Below are 20941 nucleotides of genomic sequence, written 5' to 3'. Positions count from 1 at the left end.
TTAGGTACACCTTTTACCTACTTCGACTTTTGTCGTAGTGTTGTATCAACTTACCAATATCCTCGTCATAGAAAGCAGCGCCGGCCACGGTGGACCAGCGGTTCTAGGCGCTACTGTCTGGAACCGCGCGACTGCTACGGTCGCAGGTTCGAATCCTGCCTCGGGCATGGATGTGTGTGATGTCCTTAGGTTAGTTAGTTAGTTCTAAGTTCTAGTGGACTGATGACCTCAGATGTTAAGTCCCATAGTGTTCAGAGCCATTTGAACCATAGAAAGCAGCCGCCAGTGCTTTCCGCAAGTTATCTGCAATGGGCTGCAGCTCGTTGTCTGTGGAAAAACTTTGTCTTCAGAGCCAACTGTTCTTGTGAGCAGAGATGAGACTCATGGGGAGCCAATTACTGACTGTATCGTGGGTGGTCAGACACTTCTCATCGGAAACGCTGCAGGAACATCTTCATTGCCCCTCCACTGTGCGGCCGAGAATTGGCTCGACAGTTGTGTTATGTGGACTGCATGACACAGGCGAAATCTATCCTCATACTTGGCGGAGACGCTATTACCTTTGCATCTTAACGTGCTCACTGTTTACTCAAAACTGAAAAGAGCGGCGCTACACGATCGACGGACATACTAGAGACACTGCCCAACACATCTGTGCGAAGCTTTACCGGCTTTTCCTAGTGGTTTCCTTTTCGCGACCGATCGGAACTTACTTTCTGGACAACCTTCGTACTACAGCACAACCTGCAGGCCTGGCTAGCCTCTGCATTTACATTCAAGCACGCATTTTTCGGGTGTTTCGATATATTTGTCCACCCCCTGCAGTTTTACAATTGTACTACTTGGTTCCTAAAACAATGCAAAAGAGGAGCTAGCCGTCCTATTTTTGAAAAGATATTGTATAAATATCGAAATTAATCGGTCCACTCAGTATATTAATTGTATACTGCGAGAGCAACTGGTCACCACACTAAACTCGGTGCCATTCCTGCAACGTTTGGGTGTAATGAGGCGTTAATATACTATTTATTTGAGTAAACTGTAATGACGCAAATTAGGGCGGCAAAGATGCCTCAGAAGCCTAAGGCCGACAAAAGGGGTGCCAATTTTGGGCTTTGGGCCGAGAGATACCCTACAGTCATCATGTCAAATCAAACACCTTTCAGCCGTCTAGTTTACAAACTTATTGTATTTGGCTACCAGTTTCTGCGATTTACTACGCCATCTTCAGGCCCCTAACGGACCTGTGGGAATATTACACCTCATTCTGGTCAAAACAGGGGTCAGAATTCGAATACTGCTACCAGTAGATTTCCGCTTTCTGTAGCAATCACTTTAATCGTCATCTGTCATGTGATGACATCCTAGATGCGCAGTGGTTAGCACACTGGACTCGCATTCGGGAGGACGACTGTTCAATCCCGTCTCCGGCCATCCTGATTTAGGTTTTCCGTGATTTCCCTAAATCGCTTCAGGCAAATGCCGGGATGGTTCCTTTGAAAGGGCACGGCCGATTTCCTTCCCCATCCATCCCTCACCCGAGCTTGCGCTCCGTCTCTAATGACCTCGTTGTCGACGGGACGTTAAACACTAATCTCGTCCTCCTCCACATTCTAGATCGAGCAGTCGAGTCTCGCAACCGTCTTTGAAATGATGGACATACGAGTACAAAGACCCAGTCACGACAGCCTAACACCAAAGCCGTGCACGCTATATGCCTCAGCTGTCTTCTGCACTACCTGCCAACGTCTTGCCAACTGTAGGGGAACCTCACCGCTGCCTTACATTACGGGAAGGTCAGGAACGATACCGCCAGCTCATCCGCGCTTTTACTGGTGCTATAACCAGAGTATGGGGCACTGGCTCAACAGGAAACTGGAACCATGATTCTATAAAACCACCAGTACTTTTTTGTTCTCGGTCATCAAACCTTACTCGAAGTACGTAACCTACAAAATTCGGTCGCTCACCGTTCTCTTCAGATCGGTCTCGTTCCCGCCTCAGTCTGGTTCGGTCGGTCTCGTTCTTGTACGGATGACCAGATGGTCACTTGTTCCTCGTTCCAGCTCTGCCGTTCCTCGTTGTCGTTTCGATCATTGCTCTCGATCCGGTTCCACCATTCTTCTTTCAGCACCGATTTTAAGTTTTTTGGTGTGTTGCATTCACCCGTTCTCGTCCAGTTTCAAATCATTATCGAAAACTCGACTTCTCCTTCTTTGCCTACACCGCTCAGCACTGACAACCAGTGACTTGCTACTTTGTTATAAATGTGTATTAAAACTCTAGCAAGAAGCCCCATTTCATAGGAACTCAATTTTCGACAAGCTAGCCAGTGTTTCTGAAGACAAGTCGCCCACAATGAGTGCTTTAGCCCTCCCAAATAATATTAATGAACTTCCAAGGTTTAAGTTTACATGTACATGTTCTGCAAGTTGTTAAAAAATTTAATTTGAAATGAGATTAAATGAGTTTATCGGAACATTTCTGTATACCATTTTCACTTTCCAGTTTCGGAGCCACTGTTGCTAGTTCTTTCTAGGGATTAAAGGACAGTCAGACTACGACGTCTTGAAAGTGTACTCTTGAGTAGCCTCTGAAATTTTGTCGGTGGCGTGCGCTGGACTTTTGGTTGGCTATGGTTACACGAAGAATGAACACTGTCAAATGCAGCAAGTCCCTCGTACTGCCACGAAAGACGTAGCTAGAATGAAATGCCCCAAAAAAGTCCAAGCTAACAGCATAGGCCATCAACAAGAGGGCAGCCAGTGACTATGTTGTAAGCATGTAGACTAAGTACGACACTGGCTCGTTGTTGTTGTGTGGCTGAGTTTATCCCGCCCCATGAACAGGGTGTAAGCGTATTGTCATATCGCTGGCTTATTTGTGGAGTATCCTTGCGGGCAGCCCAGTCTGTAGTGAGTCGAGCACGGGACACGGTACTGTTATGTTGTGTAGTGTGTAGCCCTGCATGTAGAAGCATTGTTAAAAAAATGGCTCTGAGCACTATGGGACTCAACTGCTGAGGTCATTAGTCCCCGAGAACTTAGAACTAGTTAAACCTAACTAACCTAAGGACATCACAAACACCCATGCCCGAGGCAGGATTCGAACCTGCGACCGCAGCGGTCTTGCGGTTCCAGACTGCAGCGCCTTTAACCGCACGGCCACTTCGGCAGGCGAAGCATTGTTAGTATGCAGGTTGAAGTGCTGCTACAAGTGCTATTACAGTAAAGTGATCAAATATGGAAGTAATACAGAGGAAAAGTGCGTCAAGATGTAATTAAAAATGAGCACTGCCGCCGATAACGTATTTGCGTATCCTCTCGTTGCGTGTCGCACAGTATCAATCATCCGCGCCGTGTTCGGTCTCCCAGAATGAACTGATGTGAATCAGTAGAAATTAGTTACCATAAAAGAGTGCAGTCAAGTGCCAGTGTCCTGTAGCGAGCGTGAGGACATGTGTTCGATCATCGCGTTTCCGCATTATCAACAATCAGCCGCGCCGCGACGGTTACGCGCACGCTCGTACAAGTGAGAACTGGAAAATTAACTTTACGAACAATGTTATATCATCAATAGTGACAAGGAGGACTATTACCAGATATGTGTATGTGTGACGAGCGTACGTTCGATCATTCGGCTTCCGCATCATCAACAATCGCCCGCGTCGTGTCGGTTACGCGTACGCTCGTCTGAATTATATTTTGGACTGTTAATCATCAAGATTGTTAATTGGGATAAACATTTACGACTTAGAGAGTAAACAGTGCAACCTGTGGTTTCCATATCGTCTCAGAATATAGATGTTCATTCGAGACAGGACAGTGTTGTGTTTTAACGTTGAGTGGCTCCCCTAAACCCGCTTGCATATTTCGATAGATAATTTCAGGCAAGCCAACAGCAGTGTGGAGCAGGACAATACGACCGCCGCGGGATTATGAGGTACGTGGTGTGGACAGAGCGCACGGTGACGAAACGAGAAGTCAGTTTAAAGTACCCCACCCATTCGTACTCCCGGGCGTGTTACAAGGGGATCACTTCAGTTGACACTTGACGTGACGTCAGTGGGCCTGCTGCGAGTATATGGCGCCACCTGTTGTGGGAGCAGCCAAGCAATATCGTAGGCTGAACCAGAGACAGCCTGAACTAGAAAGTTCTGACCACACTGAGAATTCTGCTGTAGCGGCTTTTGCATATTCAGCTATTTCCTCAGTAGTAATTTTTACAGTTTTATTCCCTCTAACTCCCGCCCCCCCCCCCCCTCCCGAATTCCTCTTCACCTCTCCCTTGTGCATAGAGCCGAAATTGTGGTGACACTCCAACCAAGTGCTCTAATTTTTGATTCCCATTAGCAGAACAGCAGCCATCGAACGGCAGTGGCTCCTCCGCGGAGCTGGAGATCCGCTGTGGAGAGGAAGAAATAAAAGAAGTCGTGGGTGGTGGACGGTGGGCAGTGTCCTGCTTGCGCTCGCCGACTGCCCGGGATAACAGAACGGCGGCCGTTCCGTAATTCATTCCTTTTGGCAGTTAATGGCCGTTAAGTTGGCCGGGCTGCGGCCATTGTCGCGACAGCACCGCCAGTGCAGGTCGCGCGCGGCGCGGTATCTAGCATGGCTTTGTTTGCTCGCGCGCAAACACGTGTGCCCGCCCGGCGCTGGGGCTCAAACACGCCTCTGTTGGGACGCCATTAGTTGTATTTGTTCTCCTGCTGCCTCCTCAAAGGGCATTTTTAACTGTTTCATCCATTGTGATAAATTCACTACTAGCAGGAATAACGACACTAAATATTTAAATTGTTTTGCTGTTCACTCCCTTGTGCGGTGGAACACGCATTCATCAAAGCGTACCTCATACATATGCGTGTACGTGTGTGTGTGTGTGCGTGTGTGCACAGTAAGTTATCAGTCCGGCTTGGCGCAGCACACCAAGCGCCAATGGCAGACGTATGAATTAATCAATTATCGGCAGGAATGGAACGTTTCATTTCTAAGCCATTAATTATTCACCGTTAATTCAGCTCCACAAACTGCAGGCCCTGAAATGGAAAACGCGAGCGGGCAGCGGTACACGCCGTAGACAATACGTTCGCTGTTAACTTATCAGCATTTCTGACAAATCGTGTTCACACTGCGGCATTTCGAGAGGCGCTATGGACCGAACGAGTGCTTGTAAGATATACCTCTCTACTACATTTGTAGATGATTTTGAGAATGGCTTCCTCCTCTAGTGTTACCAGATACAGTATACAGGGTGTTACAAAAAGGTACGGCCAAACTTTCAAAAATGGTTCAAATGGCTCTGAGCACTATGGGACTCAACTGCTGAGGTCATTAGTCCCCTAGAACTTAGAACTAGTTAAACCTAACTAACCTAAGGACATCACAAACATCCATGCCCGAGGCAGGATTCGAACCTGCGACCGTAGCGGTCTCGCGGTTCCAGACTGCAGCGCCTTTAACCGCACGGCCACTTCGGCCTGCGGGCCAAACTTTCAGGAAACATTCCTCACCCACAAAGAAAGAGAATATGTTATGGGGACATGTGTCCGGAAAGGCTTACTTTCCATGTTAGAACTCATTTTATTACTTCTCTTCAAATCACATTAATCATGGAATGGAAACACACAGCAACAGAACGTACCAGCGTGACTTCAAACACTTTGCTACAGGAAATGTTCAAAATGTCCTCCGTTAGCGAGGATACATGCATCCACCCTCCGTCGCATGAAAGCCCTGATGTGCTGATGCAGCCCTGGAGAATGGCGTATTGTATCACAGCCGTCCGCAATACAAGCACGAAGAGTCTCTACATTTGGTACCGGGGTTGCGTAGACAAGAGCCTTCAAATGCCTCCATAAATGAAAGTCAAGAGGGTTGAGGTCAGGAGAGCGTGGAGGCCATGGAATTGGTCCGCCTCTACCAATCCATCGGTCACCGAATCTGTTGTTGAGAAGTGTACGAACACTGCGACTGAAATGGGCAGGAGCTCCATCGTGCATGAACCACATGTTGTGTCGTACTTGTAAAGGCACATGTTCTAGCAGCACAGGTAGAGTATCCCGTCTGAAATCACGGTAACGTGCTCCATTGAGCGTAGGTGGAAGAACATGGGGCCCAATCAAGACATCACCAACAATGCCTGCCCAAACGTTCACAGAAAATCTGTGTTGATGACGTGATTGCACAATTGCATGCGGATTCTCGTCAGCCCACAAATGTTGATTGTGAAAATTTACAATTTGATCACGTTGGAATGAAGCCTCATCCGTAAATACAACATTTGAACTGAAATGAGGATTGACACATTGTTGGATGAACCATTCGCAGAAGTGTACCCGTTGTTGATAGTGCCTGCACACGCTGTACATGGTTCGGAAACAACTGGTTCTCCCGTAGCACTCTCCATACACTGACGTGGTCAACGTTACCTTGTACAGCAGCAACTTCTCTGACGCTGACATTAGGGCTATCGTCAACTGCACGAAGAATTGCCTCGTCCATTGCAGATGTCCTCGTCGTTCTAGGTCTTCCCCAGTCGCGAGTCATTGGCTGGAATGTTCCGTGCTCCCTAAGACGCCGATCAATTGCTTCGAACGACTTCCTGTCGGGACACCTTCGTTCTGGAAATCTGTCTCGATACAAACGTACCGCGCCACGGCTATTGCCCCGTGCTAATCCATACATCAAATGGGCATCTGCCAACTCCGCATTTGTAAACATTGCACTGACTGCAAAACCACGTTTGTGATGAACACTAACCTGTTGATGCTACGTACTGATGTGCTTGATGCTAGTACTGTAGAGCAATGAGTCGCATGTCAACACAAGCACCGAAGTCAACACTACCTTCCTTCAATTGGGCCAACTGGCGGTGAATCGAGGAAGTGTGATGTGGAGGGAGGGCAAGGGGAGAATTTGAAACATTGTTTAGAAACAAGCGACGTGGCGGTAATATGAAACAACGGAAGCCACATGGATGTGTGTTTACGTAACGCAGAGCTCCGTCATGCGCTGAGGCGTCCCTTTTTTAGTCCATCGCCTGCTCGCGAACTCCTAGGACACCGTGGTCTAACTTTGTTGGTCACCTCCATCGACGAGTTCAGAAACTCATTTCGGAACTTTCATGTACTCGACCTTTTTTTAAGTGAATACGTGTTATATTTCGGATTGTTAGCAGTATGCAAAATTTAAGGACATTTGACATCCTGCGCCACGTTAACATGGGACGGGTGAGGACTGCGGAAATTGTGACATCTGTCAATACTACCCTCCCCTTAACTCCATTTACATTGCTGTTTTGGCATTTAAAGTACCTATAACGCATTAGATGCAACATAGTCACAATATTTTTTACACATTTCGTAAAAAAAAAATCTAGAGTGTGCTTATTCACTGACATATAGAGAAGACATACAGAAATAGTTAAGTGCATTAAGTCTCAATGTATTACATCTTTGGATAAATTACAAAAAACGATTTACCAGTAAGAAACCTCGTAATTAGGAAAAGCTGTTAATGAGTTGCAAAGCACAAAATGCACATTCTGTGGGGAACGGTATATAATACATAATGTCATCATAAGCATCTGTGCCTACCCACATGTTTGATATGTTTTCAGGTTAGGAGTTCTCTTAATGGTCCATGGTTTAAATTTTACGTTTGTTATTGTAATTTATGTAAATCATACAATATTTCATTCCTCTCCGAAAAACTCCTCCGAATATATCGCTTCATATGTTTTGTTCGACGTAATTCGACGTACTATAATTATTATTATTTCGTGTCGCTTAATAACCCGGTCGAATGTCTTTCAACTGATCGCCAGTATCCTACCGGAGTTACCTAACCAGGAAAAGTGGACCTACAGTCTAGCGTAGAGGCCGGATCACTTGTCATTTCTAGTGGATCATCTCATCAGTGAGAGCTGCAGACTAGGTTAAAGTTTGACCTTAAAAAAATCCAACTGGGATTCGAACCCATCGTCTTTTAATTTCTAGGCATGTAATTTACTACTAAACTACCAGGCTGTAGATGGAAAATGATAAAGAAAGCATTTTTAATGGATCTATGCAGTTTGAATGAATGTAAATAGTACATAAGTTTTTTAATGCACTTTTACGCAGTGTCAGTTTAATCTGCAGCGTCAATGACAATGATTCTGCAACTTACAGTAACGCGTACGACAATCTTAAGGATGAGTTTGTTGTCTAGTCCTTTAAATAGATATCAATATGTAAATACATGTCCAGTATCAACCTATTTAATTTTGTTCTTAGCAAGACCGGGGTATTTTATGGCGGTAGAGATTACGTAGACTTACTTAAATGTATCGCTTTCACATTTTCGACGGACAAGCTAACACGAGAAACAAATTTTCTCTTTTCGAAACAGCTCAAAGGGGGATTAGATAATATCGAGGAGAGCAGTCCGTTTTAAAAGCCTCAAGGCGGTATGAAATGTTTTTCGATTTACTATAGCTGCGAAGATCGAAGCACTAAATCCTGTCCAGATAAACTGACAATAAATATTAATGCAATCGAAATCTTTTGCTACGATGCTGCACATGCATTTTTAATAAATTGTGCACTTCAGAAGCCTTACTGAAGGGCATGAAAGGCAGCATATTCTCAGTAGAGCCAGTGCTACCAAGTGACAACTAGTTTACTTTCTGTAAGCTACGTAAGTATTTAACATTATTGTACGACAGCACCAATATGTGCGACTAAGTATGCGAATGTCAGGGAGAAGTGTATGCACCCAGTGAAAGTAGAGCATTACATGTAATGCATAGCGAATAACTAGAAAAATATCGTAAATTACAATGCGGTTTTGTAAGTGATTGGATAGGACTACGACGTATAAATATGTGAAAATCTCTATAAGTCGTCAACGTAATCGCTGAAACCAGGAAACCATGTACATTAACAGCGGTATCTTCTGTATAGATAGTTTCTATGCAGATGATACGCAGCGTAACATAATCGCAATACAGAAGATATCTATACTGACATTGCCCAGATGAAAGAGGACTTGTCTTCGTTGCTCGGACAGGCGCAGAACCGATGGCTTAAACTAAATGTGAAGAGTCCAGGGTAAATTTAATATCTCATCAAAAGTTAATTAGCACTGACCAAAATTGTTCTCGATGAAATTTCAGTACTGTATTGGAAAACACTGGAGAACTTAGATGTAACTTTGGATGACCTCAGGTACATCCTCTTTACCTGTGCAAAATGAGGGAGGCACAGAGAATCGTTTTTTGCAACAACTACATCTCTGGAAAACAGAGTTTCCCACGAGTGTCGCCATTCTACTTTCTTTCAGTAATTCCGCATACAATTTTTACATTTTTACAACATACGAAGATATCGTTGTATTAACTGGCAACTGGTTTAATAGTCGTTTCATGCTTAGGTATTGTGCGCTGATGTGTCTCTGTTGCTTTTCTTTTCCCATTATTTCATAAATTTGTGGCGCTCTGTTAAACTAACAGAACGCCAAACTCCTTTGTTAAACATGAACTTCTACATAACCTGATTTGGCTGCTTCCTGCTTCCCTTTGCATCAGCTGATGCGACTCTTGGATAGTCCATTGGACAGTTTACAGCCTCTTCCTTAATCATTTCTCTCCAACTGAAGCAAGTGCTCCGTTTTGAATGAATTTCTTTCTCATATAACGTTCTTAGAGTCTACGGCAGAAAAAAATCTATTTCATTTTGTAGAATTAAGACGTGGTGTACTCTGAATACATGTCGTATGCTGCGACAGGCTTGCACAGGGATAAGGGGGGGAGGAGGAGGAGGAGGAGGAGAAATCCCTTCATCGGGCATCTGTGTACGAAGTGGGTTACAGGCCTTCTGGGTGGATCCCTTTCAAGGTGTAACGACCTGAATTCCCCGCCGGAGAAGCCTCGATGTGCTCATTAGTTTTCCCACAAAGCCCACTCGAGTCGTTCATTTCTGCCCCTCCCCCCCCCCCCTCACTCTCTCTCTCTCTCTCTCTCTCTCTCTCCCCCTCTCCCCCTTCCTCCTTCCCTCCCTCTTTCTCTCACCCTCTCTCCAGCTGACGTCCCCCCACAGTCTCCGGGTGTTGCCAGCGCATCGATGCACGCTCTGTTCATTCGCAGACCAGCTTTAACTTGGCCGTTCGCCATTGGAAGCCGAAACTTCTGATGGTAGTCTACACTGCGCCTTCCTGGTCACACTGAGAAAGTAAAAAATTATTGAAATCAGAAACGAATCTTTTCAGTATAAATAGTGGTGAATGCTGTACGATATTTAACTCATCAAATTTACCAAGCCACCTACATCTACATCTACATGTTTAACTCTCCAATTCATAATTAGTCGTACCACCTTTAAGCTACTCACCTACTGCTCCACTCTCTAACAGCGCTCGGGAAAAACACCCATTAAATCTTTCCGCGCGAGCCCTGATTTCTTTTGTTTTATTATGATCTTTTCTTCCTACGGAGATGGGCGCCAAGAAAATATGTTCACTCTCTGAGGAGAAAGTTGGTGACTGAAGTAGCGAAAAACGCCTTTGTTTTAAAGACTGTCACCCTGTTTCAAGTATCATATCCGTCGCACTCTCCCCCCTATTTCGCCATAATACAAAACGATCTGTTCTTGTTTGAACTTTTTAGATGTCCTCCGTCAGTCCTATCTGATGTGGGACCCACACCGCATAGCAGTACTCCACAAGAGGGCGGACAAGCATAACGTAAGCAGTCTCTTTAGTAGACCTGCCACATTATCTGTTGTGCCAACAAACCACAGTTTCTGGTTTGCCTTCCCCACAATATTATGTATATAATTTATTTTTAACTGTAAGTCTCAAGTATTTAGTTAAGTTCACAGACGTTCAGACTGAAGACACAGATTGATGGTACCTTTATTCAGTGGAAATCGTGAAAAATATTTGAGGGGACATAAAAAGTTAAGTTATACATTATTATGGCAAGCGAAATAATCTTTATTGAATGCTGGACTACAGTTCAACGTGACTCACACACATCACTTTGTGCAAGTCCTTATAGTTAAGAAGTCGCTGTGTCTCCGATTGTTCTTTCAGCTGCCGAAATGATGGTAAAAATCACTACGGTTGGACGCAACAATGGGTTTGGTCCACATACTGACAGAATTTCAAGGTGGATCAGCGTGTAGTCTGGAACCGCACGACCGCTACGGTCGCAGGTTTGAATCCTGCCTCGGGCATGGATGTGTGTGATGTCCTTAGGGTAATTAGGTTTAAGTAGTTCTAAGTTCTAGGGGGACTGATGACCTCAGAAGTTAAGTCCCATAGTGCTCAGAGCCATTTCAACCATTTTGGATCAGCGTGCAACTTAGACGTTTTGTCCGTACTAATAATACTGTCCCGCTTACTTTAACGATGGAGCAAATTTGCAGCTGCCGCGCCATTTCAGTCGCGTATTATGTTGTACCTGTTATTCGTAGTGTAGCAGAATTGTCTCTGCAGGAACCCGGAACGTGTGCTCTCTTCTGACAAGCTCGAATCCTGTTGCGCAAAGGTCTTAGCGTGGGACGGCTTGTTTAAATAACTTTGTGAAGTTAATAGGTATTTATGATATTTCTCTTGGTAAGTGAAGCGTGATTGAAGAAGACTCAAAACAATTCATTAGTATTTACGAACCTAGAAAAATAGTTGGGCTGTGTAAAACTGAATGGTTCAAATGGCTCTGAGCACTATGGGACTCAACTGCTGAGGTCATTAGTCCCCTAGAACTTAGAACTAGTTAAACCTAACTTAACCTAAGGACATCACAAACATCCATGCCCGAGGCAGGATTCGAACCTGCGACCGTAGCGGTCTTGCGGTTCCAGACTGCAGCGCCTTTAACCGCACGGCCACTTCGGCCGGCTGTGTAAAACTGAACAAGGTATTATAGATTCTCAGATAAAATAGCTACAAGATTATGGAAAAATGATTGAAGTACGATGGGTCACTAATCAAGAGAAAATAATAAGAATGGAAAAGAAAGGCGGATTTCAAAGGCAGTTAGGGAGGCATGCAGTTCTTCATCTCTACTGTTCACCATGTGTACCAAAGAAGCAATAACGAAATCATCAGAATAGTTCAAAAGTGGGATTAAAATCCAGAGTGAAAGGGTATCGGTATTAAGATTCGCCGACATCATTCCCAGCCTCTGAACATAATACATTTCAGTCCCGTCTCCATCCGCGGAACTGGTCTCTTGAAGCAGTAGAATATCACGTTATTTACGGTAACAAGTAAGCAGAAGAGTGGGCGTCCTTCGAAATAGGCTGAATTAAGTTTTTCCGCGAAATGAAGTCCTTTTGGCCTTCTTGGGAGGTCGTGATCTTCACGTCAAAATAAACTGTAGAATTCGCCGGAGGGTTCGTCACAAGTTAATTTGTTCGAGGAGATAATCTGTCCAGTTTTACGCCGATCATCGGAACTGTAACAGGAAATTAGATGCAAAGGTATTTCAGAAATTTAAAAACATGAACAAGGTACTAACATTGGTGAAGTACGTTGCGTTCACGCGGAATCCATTCTTCGGTTTCACTGTGAAAATTCAGTTTTAACAACAGAAAAATTAGGCTTCCTCGCGTGTCGTCATTAGGCCTTCTACGACAACGGCTTTTCGTCCCAGAAGGCAATCCTGTCAGCTTGGGGTGCTTCTGTGAAGCGTATGGCAGCGGCAAGAGATTCGCAACTTCCTGAAGTAATATGCTTGCCAGTAACTTTGAAGACCCTGACACCAGACGCAAAAGGTTAGTGGACAAAAAGACCTGAAGGATAACACGCATACACACACACACACACACACACACACACACACACACACACACACACACACACACACACACACACACACGCACGCACGCATGCACGCATGCACACAGATGTTTAGTGGGAAAAGATAACACAAACAAGGAGAAACGAAATGAAGCCTCAGTTTAGGCATATTCTGAGTGAGTTTACATTGTGAAGTTTCGGATTCTAAGATAAAATTGCGTATGGAGCAGTGAGGTAATCTTTTAAAATGCGTAAGTGTATCGACGGTCTGTCGTCAGATATTGATTGTCCGTATAAAGTGATTTTAAAGTAATCAACGTAACTGTCATGTAGCGAGATTGCGCAGTAGTTAGCACACTGGACTCGGATTCGGGGCAAACGACAGTTCAAATCCACGTACGGCCATCCAGATTTACGTTTCCCGTAATTCTCTAAATCGCTCCAGGCAAATGGTTCATTTGATAGGGCACGACCAATTTCCACACCTCCCCCTCCCCTCTCTTGAAACAGTCTAAGCTGCTGCTCCGTCTCTAATAATCACGATGTCGACGAGACTTCTTTCCTTCGATAATTGTCAGTGTGAGTCGATTAGCACTAGTCATGCTTCATTCAAGGCTGCCGCGAAAGATTCTTCCTATTAATCTGTGACTTCTTCGCTTGACATCCTAGAAGGAAATCTTTCAAGTCTTGTTTATAGGACGCGAGGCGCTGCAACAAAGTTTATTTCTACCTCACAACTTCCAGTAACTACTTATTTGCAAGGATAATCAGCTTACATTTCTCGCAATTTATCTGTATCAAAGGCTTGCAATAAGCTGCTAGACACTGTCAGTATTAAAACTCTGCGCAACAACTCTATACCACTGGTCAGTGCGAAAGTTTGCTTGCGCACGCAGGTAAAATCGATTCCTGCCACTTAGACAGAGCAAAGTGAAATCGAACACATCGTCTGGACAAGCAAATATGTGACACAGAAAATAACTTTTCTTTGGATTCATACGAAACACTTCAAGTAACTTCGCTAGTGAGTTTCAAAGCGGGCAAGACTTGCTTTTTGCATCATGTTGCAAACTTTTCGTAGGTGCGGTTGTAGTACATCTCTTTGCAGTATTACGTATACTTCATATGTTTCAGTATGAATAAAACTTACTAGAATACAATCAGATTGGTTGTGCTGCTGTCATTTAGTGTATTCTTGCTTCATGCCTTGGTTATTAAATTCGCTATAGAACGGTATGTTTCCTATTTGCGGTACCTGGCATGAAAGTATCCCTCCAAAACTACTCAATTTCGACATAATTTGAGACATTCGTAATCAAGCTCCAGATTTTCTTTCCATTCCTATTAGCAGTGGCAAAAAGGTGAACTACTGCTTTTGAATTTGTTTTAAAACGATCCAATTATTCTTGATTTTACTAGGAAATTGGCGTCTCAACTGCAAAAACAGGAAAACGATTTGTAATGACACAATGGAACATTAGTTTTGAGTTACTATTAAGTTCCGCCATTTGATTTATTTTCAACTGATACTAACTAATGATGAGGATCCATATCCACACAAGTCGCAGCTCTTTACTCGTTTTGAACACTTTTCATTCTGTGGTGCGACTGTATATACAGCCATGAACTTTCGATAGGCATACAGAGAATATTGTTTTAACTGTTTCCAACAGTAAAAACAATATTTTCCTACTGACAATCTTTAATGAATTATCATTGCCGTGAAAGCTATGGCTGAGACGGGCGTAATATTTAAATTAGACACAATAGGTAGGCAGAAGCATCTAGGTGGGTGTCTCGGGTTATCGGGCACAAAATAGCAGTCCTCTCGAGATGATACTCAGTTTAATCATTCACGTCGTGTTTAAAGTATTCTTGAACTTATTGTATGACACAGTTCACTGAGACTTTAGTGAATCAAAGTGTCGTTTGCCCGGTTTTAGAGATAGGCGAACAATGGGAACAATAAATACTGCACTTTTCTGTTGCGCAGTTGCTATATTTGGTAATCTCCACTAGACTGATTAATCTGTTTTCATTTGCGACGAATTTCATCTGCTGCCGTCTCTCGATTCAAACTTAGAAGTTGCTGAACGAAAGTCTGTATCTTTTACAATAATACCGTTGCCTATGTGGGACATGCCTGTGTATAGGTTTTATTGCAACTGACACTTAACCGTGTTTTATGAGTTCCAAATTTCTATGTGATGATGGCAGTAGCGTAAAAGTCGTAATAAATGAAAATATTGGGTGAGCAAAATAAAACTGTCCCGGATATTATTTCACGCACCTTAAGGTAGGCTACCGAACTCATATCATTTGGGATAGATTATGCAAATTGGGCTGCCTACCCTAACGTGAATGAAATTTTTCCGGGACAGTAAATGATGGAAACTGGGCTGCCCACCTTAATGTGAATCAAAATCCGGGACGCTTTTATTTCGTACACTCTGTATGTAATGTGATTTACACAGCACTATTCCTTTAAACAATTATAATAATTGCGGACTCATTCAAAGAGTTTAACGCCATTATTAAAAAAATATTACTAGTGGCAAACTGCGGTCTTTATCGTATCACTCTCCGATTCTTGAGGAACCATCTAATCGTTATAGCCTACAAAGAAGTTCCTTCGGTACGAAATTACAAAGTAAGACATAAATTTCTCAAAAGCAGAAGACAGAAAATATAAATTATTTCAGAATATGATCTGTACTAGTAAACGAACCTATTTTTTAAAATTCAAATCCGTCTTAATGAAATTAAAGTAACTGGTTGGCTGTTCTTGTCGGAGCTATAGCAGTTACGCATTCTGGACATACAAAAAATACTAGCATATACCTTAGTTAAGAAACGAGCCTGGAAGTAACTGAATAAGTCGAGTAGTAGTAGTGGACTTCCCTGCCAAAACCAAAAGACCCATAAAAAACCGGTACCGGTGTTTTCACTCTCGAAATAAAGCAGGCATAGGTTCAATACTGGTCACGGAGGATCAACCCAGTATCGTTCTACACAACTATAATAGAATCAGTTAAATGTTTCTTAACGTTCTGGCAGAACGCATTGTATTTTTCTGCGGACAATATGCCGACGTCAGACACCCATCACACTTAAACCTCAACAATATTCAAGAGACCATACTCGCAGTACTCAGAGACGAAGACCAATGGGTCGCGCTAAGCACGCTCACTGAGGATATATCCAAAGCGACCTATGGAGAGTACGTCGGAGCTAAAGACAGGAAGGAAGCCACAGCCTGGAAAACAGCGCTGATTCCGACATGGAATCAAGTATGATATTGATCCCGACACGACCGAAAAATTAAATTCGAAGAACTATCCCGAACAGACAACACACTAGCTAAAAAAAAAAAAAAAAAAAAAAAAAATTAAAAAAAATAAAAAATAATCTACATCTACATCTACATTTATACTCCGCAAGATACCCAACGGTGTGTGGCGGAGGGCACTTTACGTGCCACTGTCATTACCTCCTTTTCCTGTTCCAGTCGCGTATGGTTCGCGGGAAGAACGACTACCGGAAAGCCTCCGTGCGCGCTCGAATCTCTCTAATTTTACATCCGTGATCTCCTCGGGAGGTATAAGTAGGGGGAAGCAATATACTCGATACCTCATCCAGAAACGCGCCCTCTCGAAACCTGGACAGCAAGCTACACCGCGATGCAGAGCGCCTCCCTTGCAGACTCTCGGTAATGGTATTACGCTTACCAAATAACCCTGTGACGAAACGAGCCGCTCTTCTTTGGATCTTCTCTATCTCCTCCGCCAACCCGACCTGGTACGGATCCCACACTGATGAGCAATACACAAGTATAGGTCGAACGAGTGTTTTGTAAGCCACCTCCTTTGTTGATGGACTACATTTTCTAAGGACTCTCCCAATGAATCTCAACCTGGCACCCGCCTTACCAACAATTAAGTTTATATGATCATTCCACTTCAAATCGTTCCGCACGCATACTCCCAGATATTTTACAGAAGTAACTGCTACCAGTGTTTGTTCCGCTATCTTATAATCATACAACAAGGATCCTTCTTTTTATGTATTCGCAGTACATTACATTTGTCTATGTTAAGGGTCAGTTGCCACTCCCTGCACCAAGTGCCTATCCGCTGCAGATCTTCCTGCATTTCGCTGCAATTTTCTAATGCTGCAACTTCTCTGTATACTACAGCATCATCCTCGAAGAGCCGCATGGATCTTCCGACACTATCTATTAGGTCATTTATATATATTATGAAAAGTCTCAACTACTCTGTATCCAAGTCGAGGAAGAACATACAGCCAACATACTGTAAGTTCAAATGGCTCTGAGCACTATGGGACTTAACATCTATGGTCATCAGTCCCCTAGAACTTAGAACTACTTAAACCTAACTAACCTAAGGACATCACACACATCCATGCCCGAGGCAGGATTCGAACCTGCGACCGTAGCAGTCGCGCGGCTCCGGACTGATCGCCTAGAACCGCTAGACCACCACGGCCGGCAACATACTGTAAGGAAAATTGTTACAGTTAAGGTTTAGTTCATAGGGAATTTAGAGTAGATGTTAGATTTAGGTGAAGAGCTGTGATCGGCGGTCGGGGGCTTGATGGACAATTCCAAGACACTCACCGTCATACACACTTGGTGAAGGAACAGTCTCCCAGTAACATCTTTCCTATCTTCTGTTTTTATTCTTCGTAAAAGTATGGTTAAGGTTTATATTTCGATTCCTCAAAATTTTGCTAAATTCCTAAATGTTTCTCTCCGCTGCAGACACAAATAACAAAGGGTTATCAAAAAGATAAAGAAAACAAGAAGAAAAGAAATATAGAAGTCTGCGTCCTCGTGGCTGACACGGGCACCGATAGGAGCTTACATGATCTGTACGTGTCATCTCAGACCCCCGACCCATCACAGCGGCTAAAGGCTGTAAGACAAATAACGACCCACCACAAGCAATCAGAAGGTGGCTCATGAAGAAAAAAGCAGAAGGGAAAAAAAATCCTCTCCTGAAGCGAGCACTTCATTCGAGCTTTTGTTTGTCAACAAGATTTTGGTTTCATTTAATTCTGTGATGAAACCTTACACGCCTTCGTAGCAACTACCTATGTGGCATTGAACCAGGACGGGTATTTCTCACGCTTGTACGCCAGACACGTGCCTAAAGCCTATTGTAAAATTAAAGTTCTCCACAGGGAAGGTGGTCGGGTGGGGGCCGTGGCCGCCGCTATGGCGGTCTTTCTTAGTCGGCGCGTTGGCCGGCGGTTGAACTCAGCCCCCGGGCCGGTCGCGGACGTGTCGCTGGGGCGCGCGCCGCGCCGCTGCGCGCCGGACAAACATTAGTCCGTGCGGGCGAAAAGGCGGCCTTTCTCCGGCAGACAGCCGGCGGGGCTCCATTGTCCCCTGGAAAGATCGAAGTCCACTCCATTCTGAGCTGAAACCCCTACGCCGTCGCCGGCACCGACTCATTCGTGCGTCGCTTGACGCCCACGCCGCCGACACCGCCGCGTCGATGTCGCCCGGTCTTTGCTGGCCCGGCCGCCCGCGAACAACGTGCGACACCCACACGGCGACACGGTCTGCGCAAAATTAATGCAACGCCTCACATCAGGGGCTTACTCTGTGAGGACTAATAAGAATTTCGATCATTACCACCGTTCATTCATTCCTCACACGACACATTTCCGATGCTGTCTCGAAGGAGTATTTAATAATTTAATGTAACAGAAGTGATTTCAGGCATTCCCCAAGGTAGTGCTATAGGCCCTTTGCTGTTCCTTATCTATATAAACGATTTGGGAGACAATCTGAGGAGCCGTTTTCGGTTGTTTGCAGATGACGCTGTTGTTTATCGACTAATAAAGTCATCAGAAGATCAAAACAAGCTGCAAAACAATTTAGAAGAAATATCGGAATGCTGCGTAAAGTGGCAGTTGACCTTAAATAACGAAAAGTGTGAGGTCATCAACATGAGTGCTAAAAGGAATTCGTTAAACTTCGGTTACACGATAAATCAGTCTAATCTAAAAGCCGCAAATTCAACAAAATACCTAGGAATTACAATTACTAACAATTTAAATTGGAAGGAACCCATAGAAAATTTTGTGGGGAAGGCTGACCAAAGACTGCGTTTCATTGGCAGGACACTTAGAAAATGTAACAGACCTACTAAGGGGACTGCCTACACTACGCTTGTCCGTCCTCTTTTAGAATACTGTTGCGCGGTATGGGATCCTTACCAGATAGGACTGACGGAGTACATCGAGAAAGTTCAAAGAAAGGCAGCACGTTTTGCATTAGCGCGAAATATGGGAGAGAGTGTCACAGAAATGGTACAGGATTTGGGATGGACATCATTAAAAGAAAGGCGTTTTTCGTTGCGACGGTATCTTCTCACGAAATTCCAATCACCAACTTTCTCCTCCGAATGCGAAAACATTTTGTTGACACCGACTTACATAGGGAGGAACGATCTATAAGATTAAATAAGGGAAATCAGAGCTCGTACGGTAAGGTTTAGGTGTTCATCCTTCCCGCGCGCTATACGAGATTGGAATAATAGAGAATTGTGAAGGTGGCTCGATGAACCCTCTGCCAGGCACTTAAATGTGATTTGCAGAGTATCCATGAAGATGTAGATGTAGATGTAATGTTCCAAGATGGTCTAATTACTGCAAGCATTGACATCCTATTTTTCACCAGCTTGTTGTCATCTTCATATAGGGGTTGACAATTATTGAACTATATAAAATGACATTGTCTTAACTTCTGAACGGTTTGCGTTAGAACGTTCAAACTACATGGATGGCCGCCGGGCATGATGGGAATTAGTATGCGCTGTATGGTTTGGTTTAGTGACGAAGCCCACTGTCATTTGCGTCTAGTAGTTCTAAGTTCTAGGGGAATGATGACCTCAGATGTTAAGTCTCATAGTGGTCAGAGCCATTTTTTTGCGATTATTACCTGAAGTCAGAAAACAAACAATTTTCTTAATCTATACGATATTGTGCACGTAGTAAACGCTCAAATATTTTGAGATCTGAAAGAAAGACATAGTTTTCTCGTGTGGTTTTGGTCATCTGTTAGGCTATAACTAATGCATAAAGTAAAATAAAAACATTGCCTAGTAGTCTCTGCGGATATGCCCACCTAGTAATGCAGCCAAATTGCTGATACAGTCTTGTCAATCGACTCCATCAGCAGGAAGAACATTATTTCTCAAGCTGATGGAATGGATTGTGCTCACACAAAGAAAGATGTTTTTCTGAAATTTGGCTGAATTATTCCTCCGACATGTCTGTAAGAAGTAACGGGCTAATTTTTCTAAAAATTTTGTTTATTAATTATTTATTACAAATAACGTGTCCAAAATCACACAACAAAACTTCTTTCTTCAGACGTCTGCCATTTTATTATTTTTTCCAAATTTCGAAAAACTGTGATATTATTCCGTGCGGAATAGCGTAAAGTCTAACTTTTTTGTTTTGTTTTTTGATTGCAATTAAGATCTTCAGACTGCAGGACTTCCGTCATGGACACACCTCATTTTGGATAGAGCAACTTTAACTCCTCGGATGGGGTATGGAAATGGAAATGTCGTGTGGCTAAGGCCTCCCGTCGGGTAGACCGTTCGCCTGTTGCAGGTCTTTCGATTTGATGCCACTTCGCCGACCTGCGCGTCGATGGGGTTGAAATGATGATGATTAGGACAACACAACACCCAGTCCCTGAGCGGAGAAAATCTCCGACCCAGCCGGGAATCGAACCCGGGCCCTTAGGATTGACAGTCTGTCACGCTGACCACTCAGCTACCGGGGCGGACTCTCGGATGGGGTGCTTAATGAAGACTGAATTTCTTTAACAAAATCATAAAATTTTCGAGAACCAGTAAACAATGTGCAAAACCATTTATGTTGATTGCTTTATTACTTTTTCCAAAAATCTTAAAAATCGCTCATTTTATTCGCTGACTGTGGAGAAAAGATCCTTAAACTATAGTCTTCTCTCCTTCCACTCTGCGCGAAAACAGTTTACCCTCCCACAATGATCAGTAATGACGTTATTCAAATATTTAAAAGTTGTGGAACAATGGTAGCACAAATGTATAAAATGTTGGTAATGTGTGTAAAGCATGCATTGCACGCATAGG

The 20941-nt window shown here is 43.8% G+C and overlaps 1 protein-coding gene across 1 annotated transcript in view; it reads left to right on the top strand.

Moving 5' to 3' along the window:
* Positions 1-20941, top strand: part of LOC126482175 (uncharacterized) — a 163408-nt gene that overhangs the window by 129051 nt on the left and 13416 nt on the right. The window contains exon 5 of the mRNA XM_050106154.1: positions 4356-4506. Within this exon, the coding sequence (XP_049962111.1) occupies positions 4356-4506 (151 nt within the window). The remainder of the gene's footprint in view (positions 1-4355; positions 4507-20941) is intronic.

The sequence above is a fragment of the Schistocerca serialis genome, chromosome 5 (genome assembly GCF_023864345.2).
Source record: "Schistocerca serialis cubense isolate TAMUIC-IGC-003099 chromosome 5, iqSchSeri2.2, whole genome shotgun sequence".
In the NCBI taxonomy this organism is placed as follows: Eukaryota; Metazoa; Arthropoda; class Insecta; order Orthoptera; family Acrididae; genus Schistocerca; species Schistocerca serialis.
The sequence above is the reverse complement of the archived record's forward strand: the minus strand, read 5'-3'. Positions and strand labels throughout refer to the sequence as shown.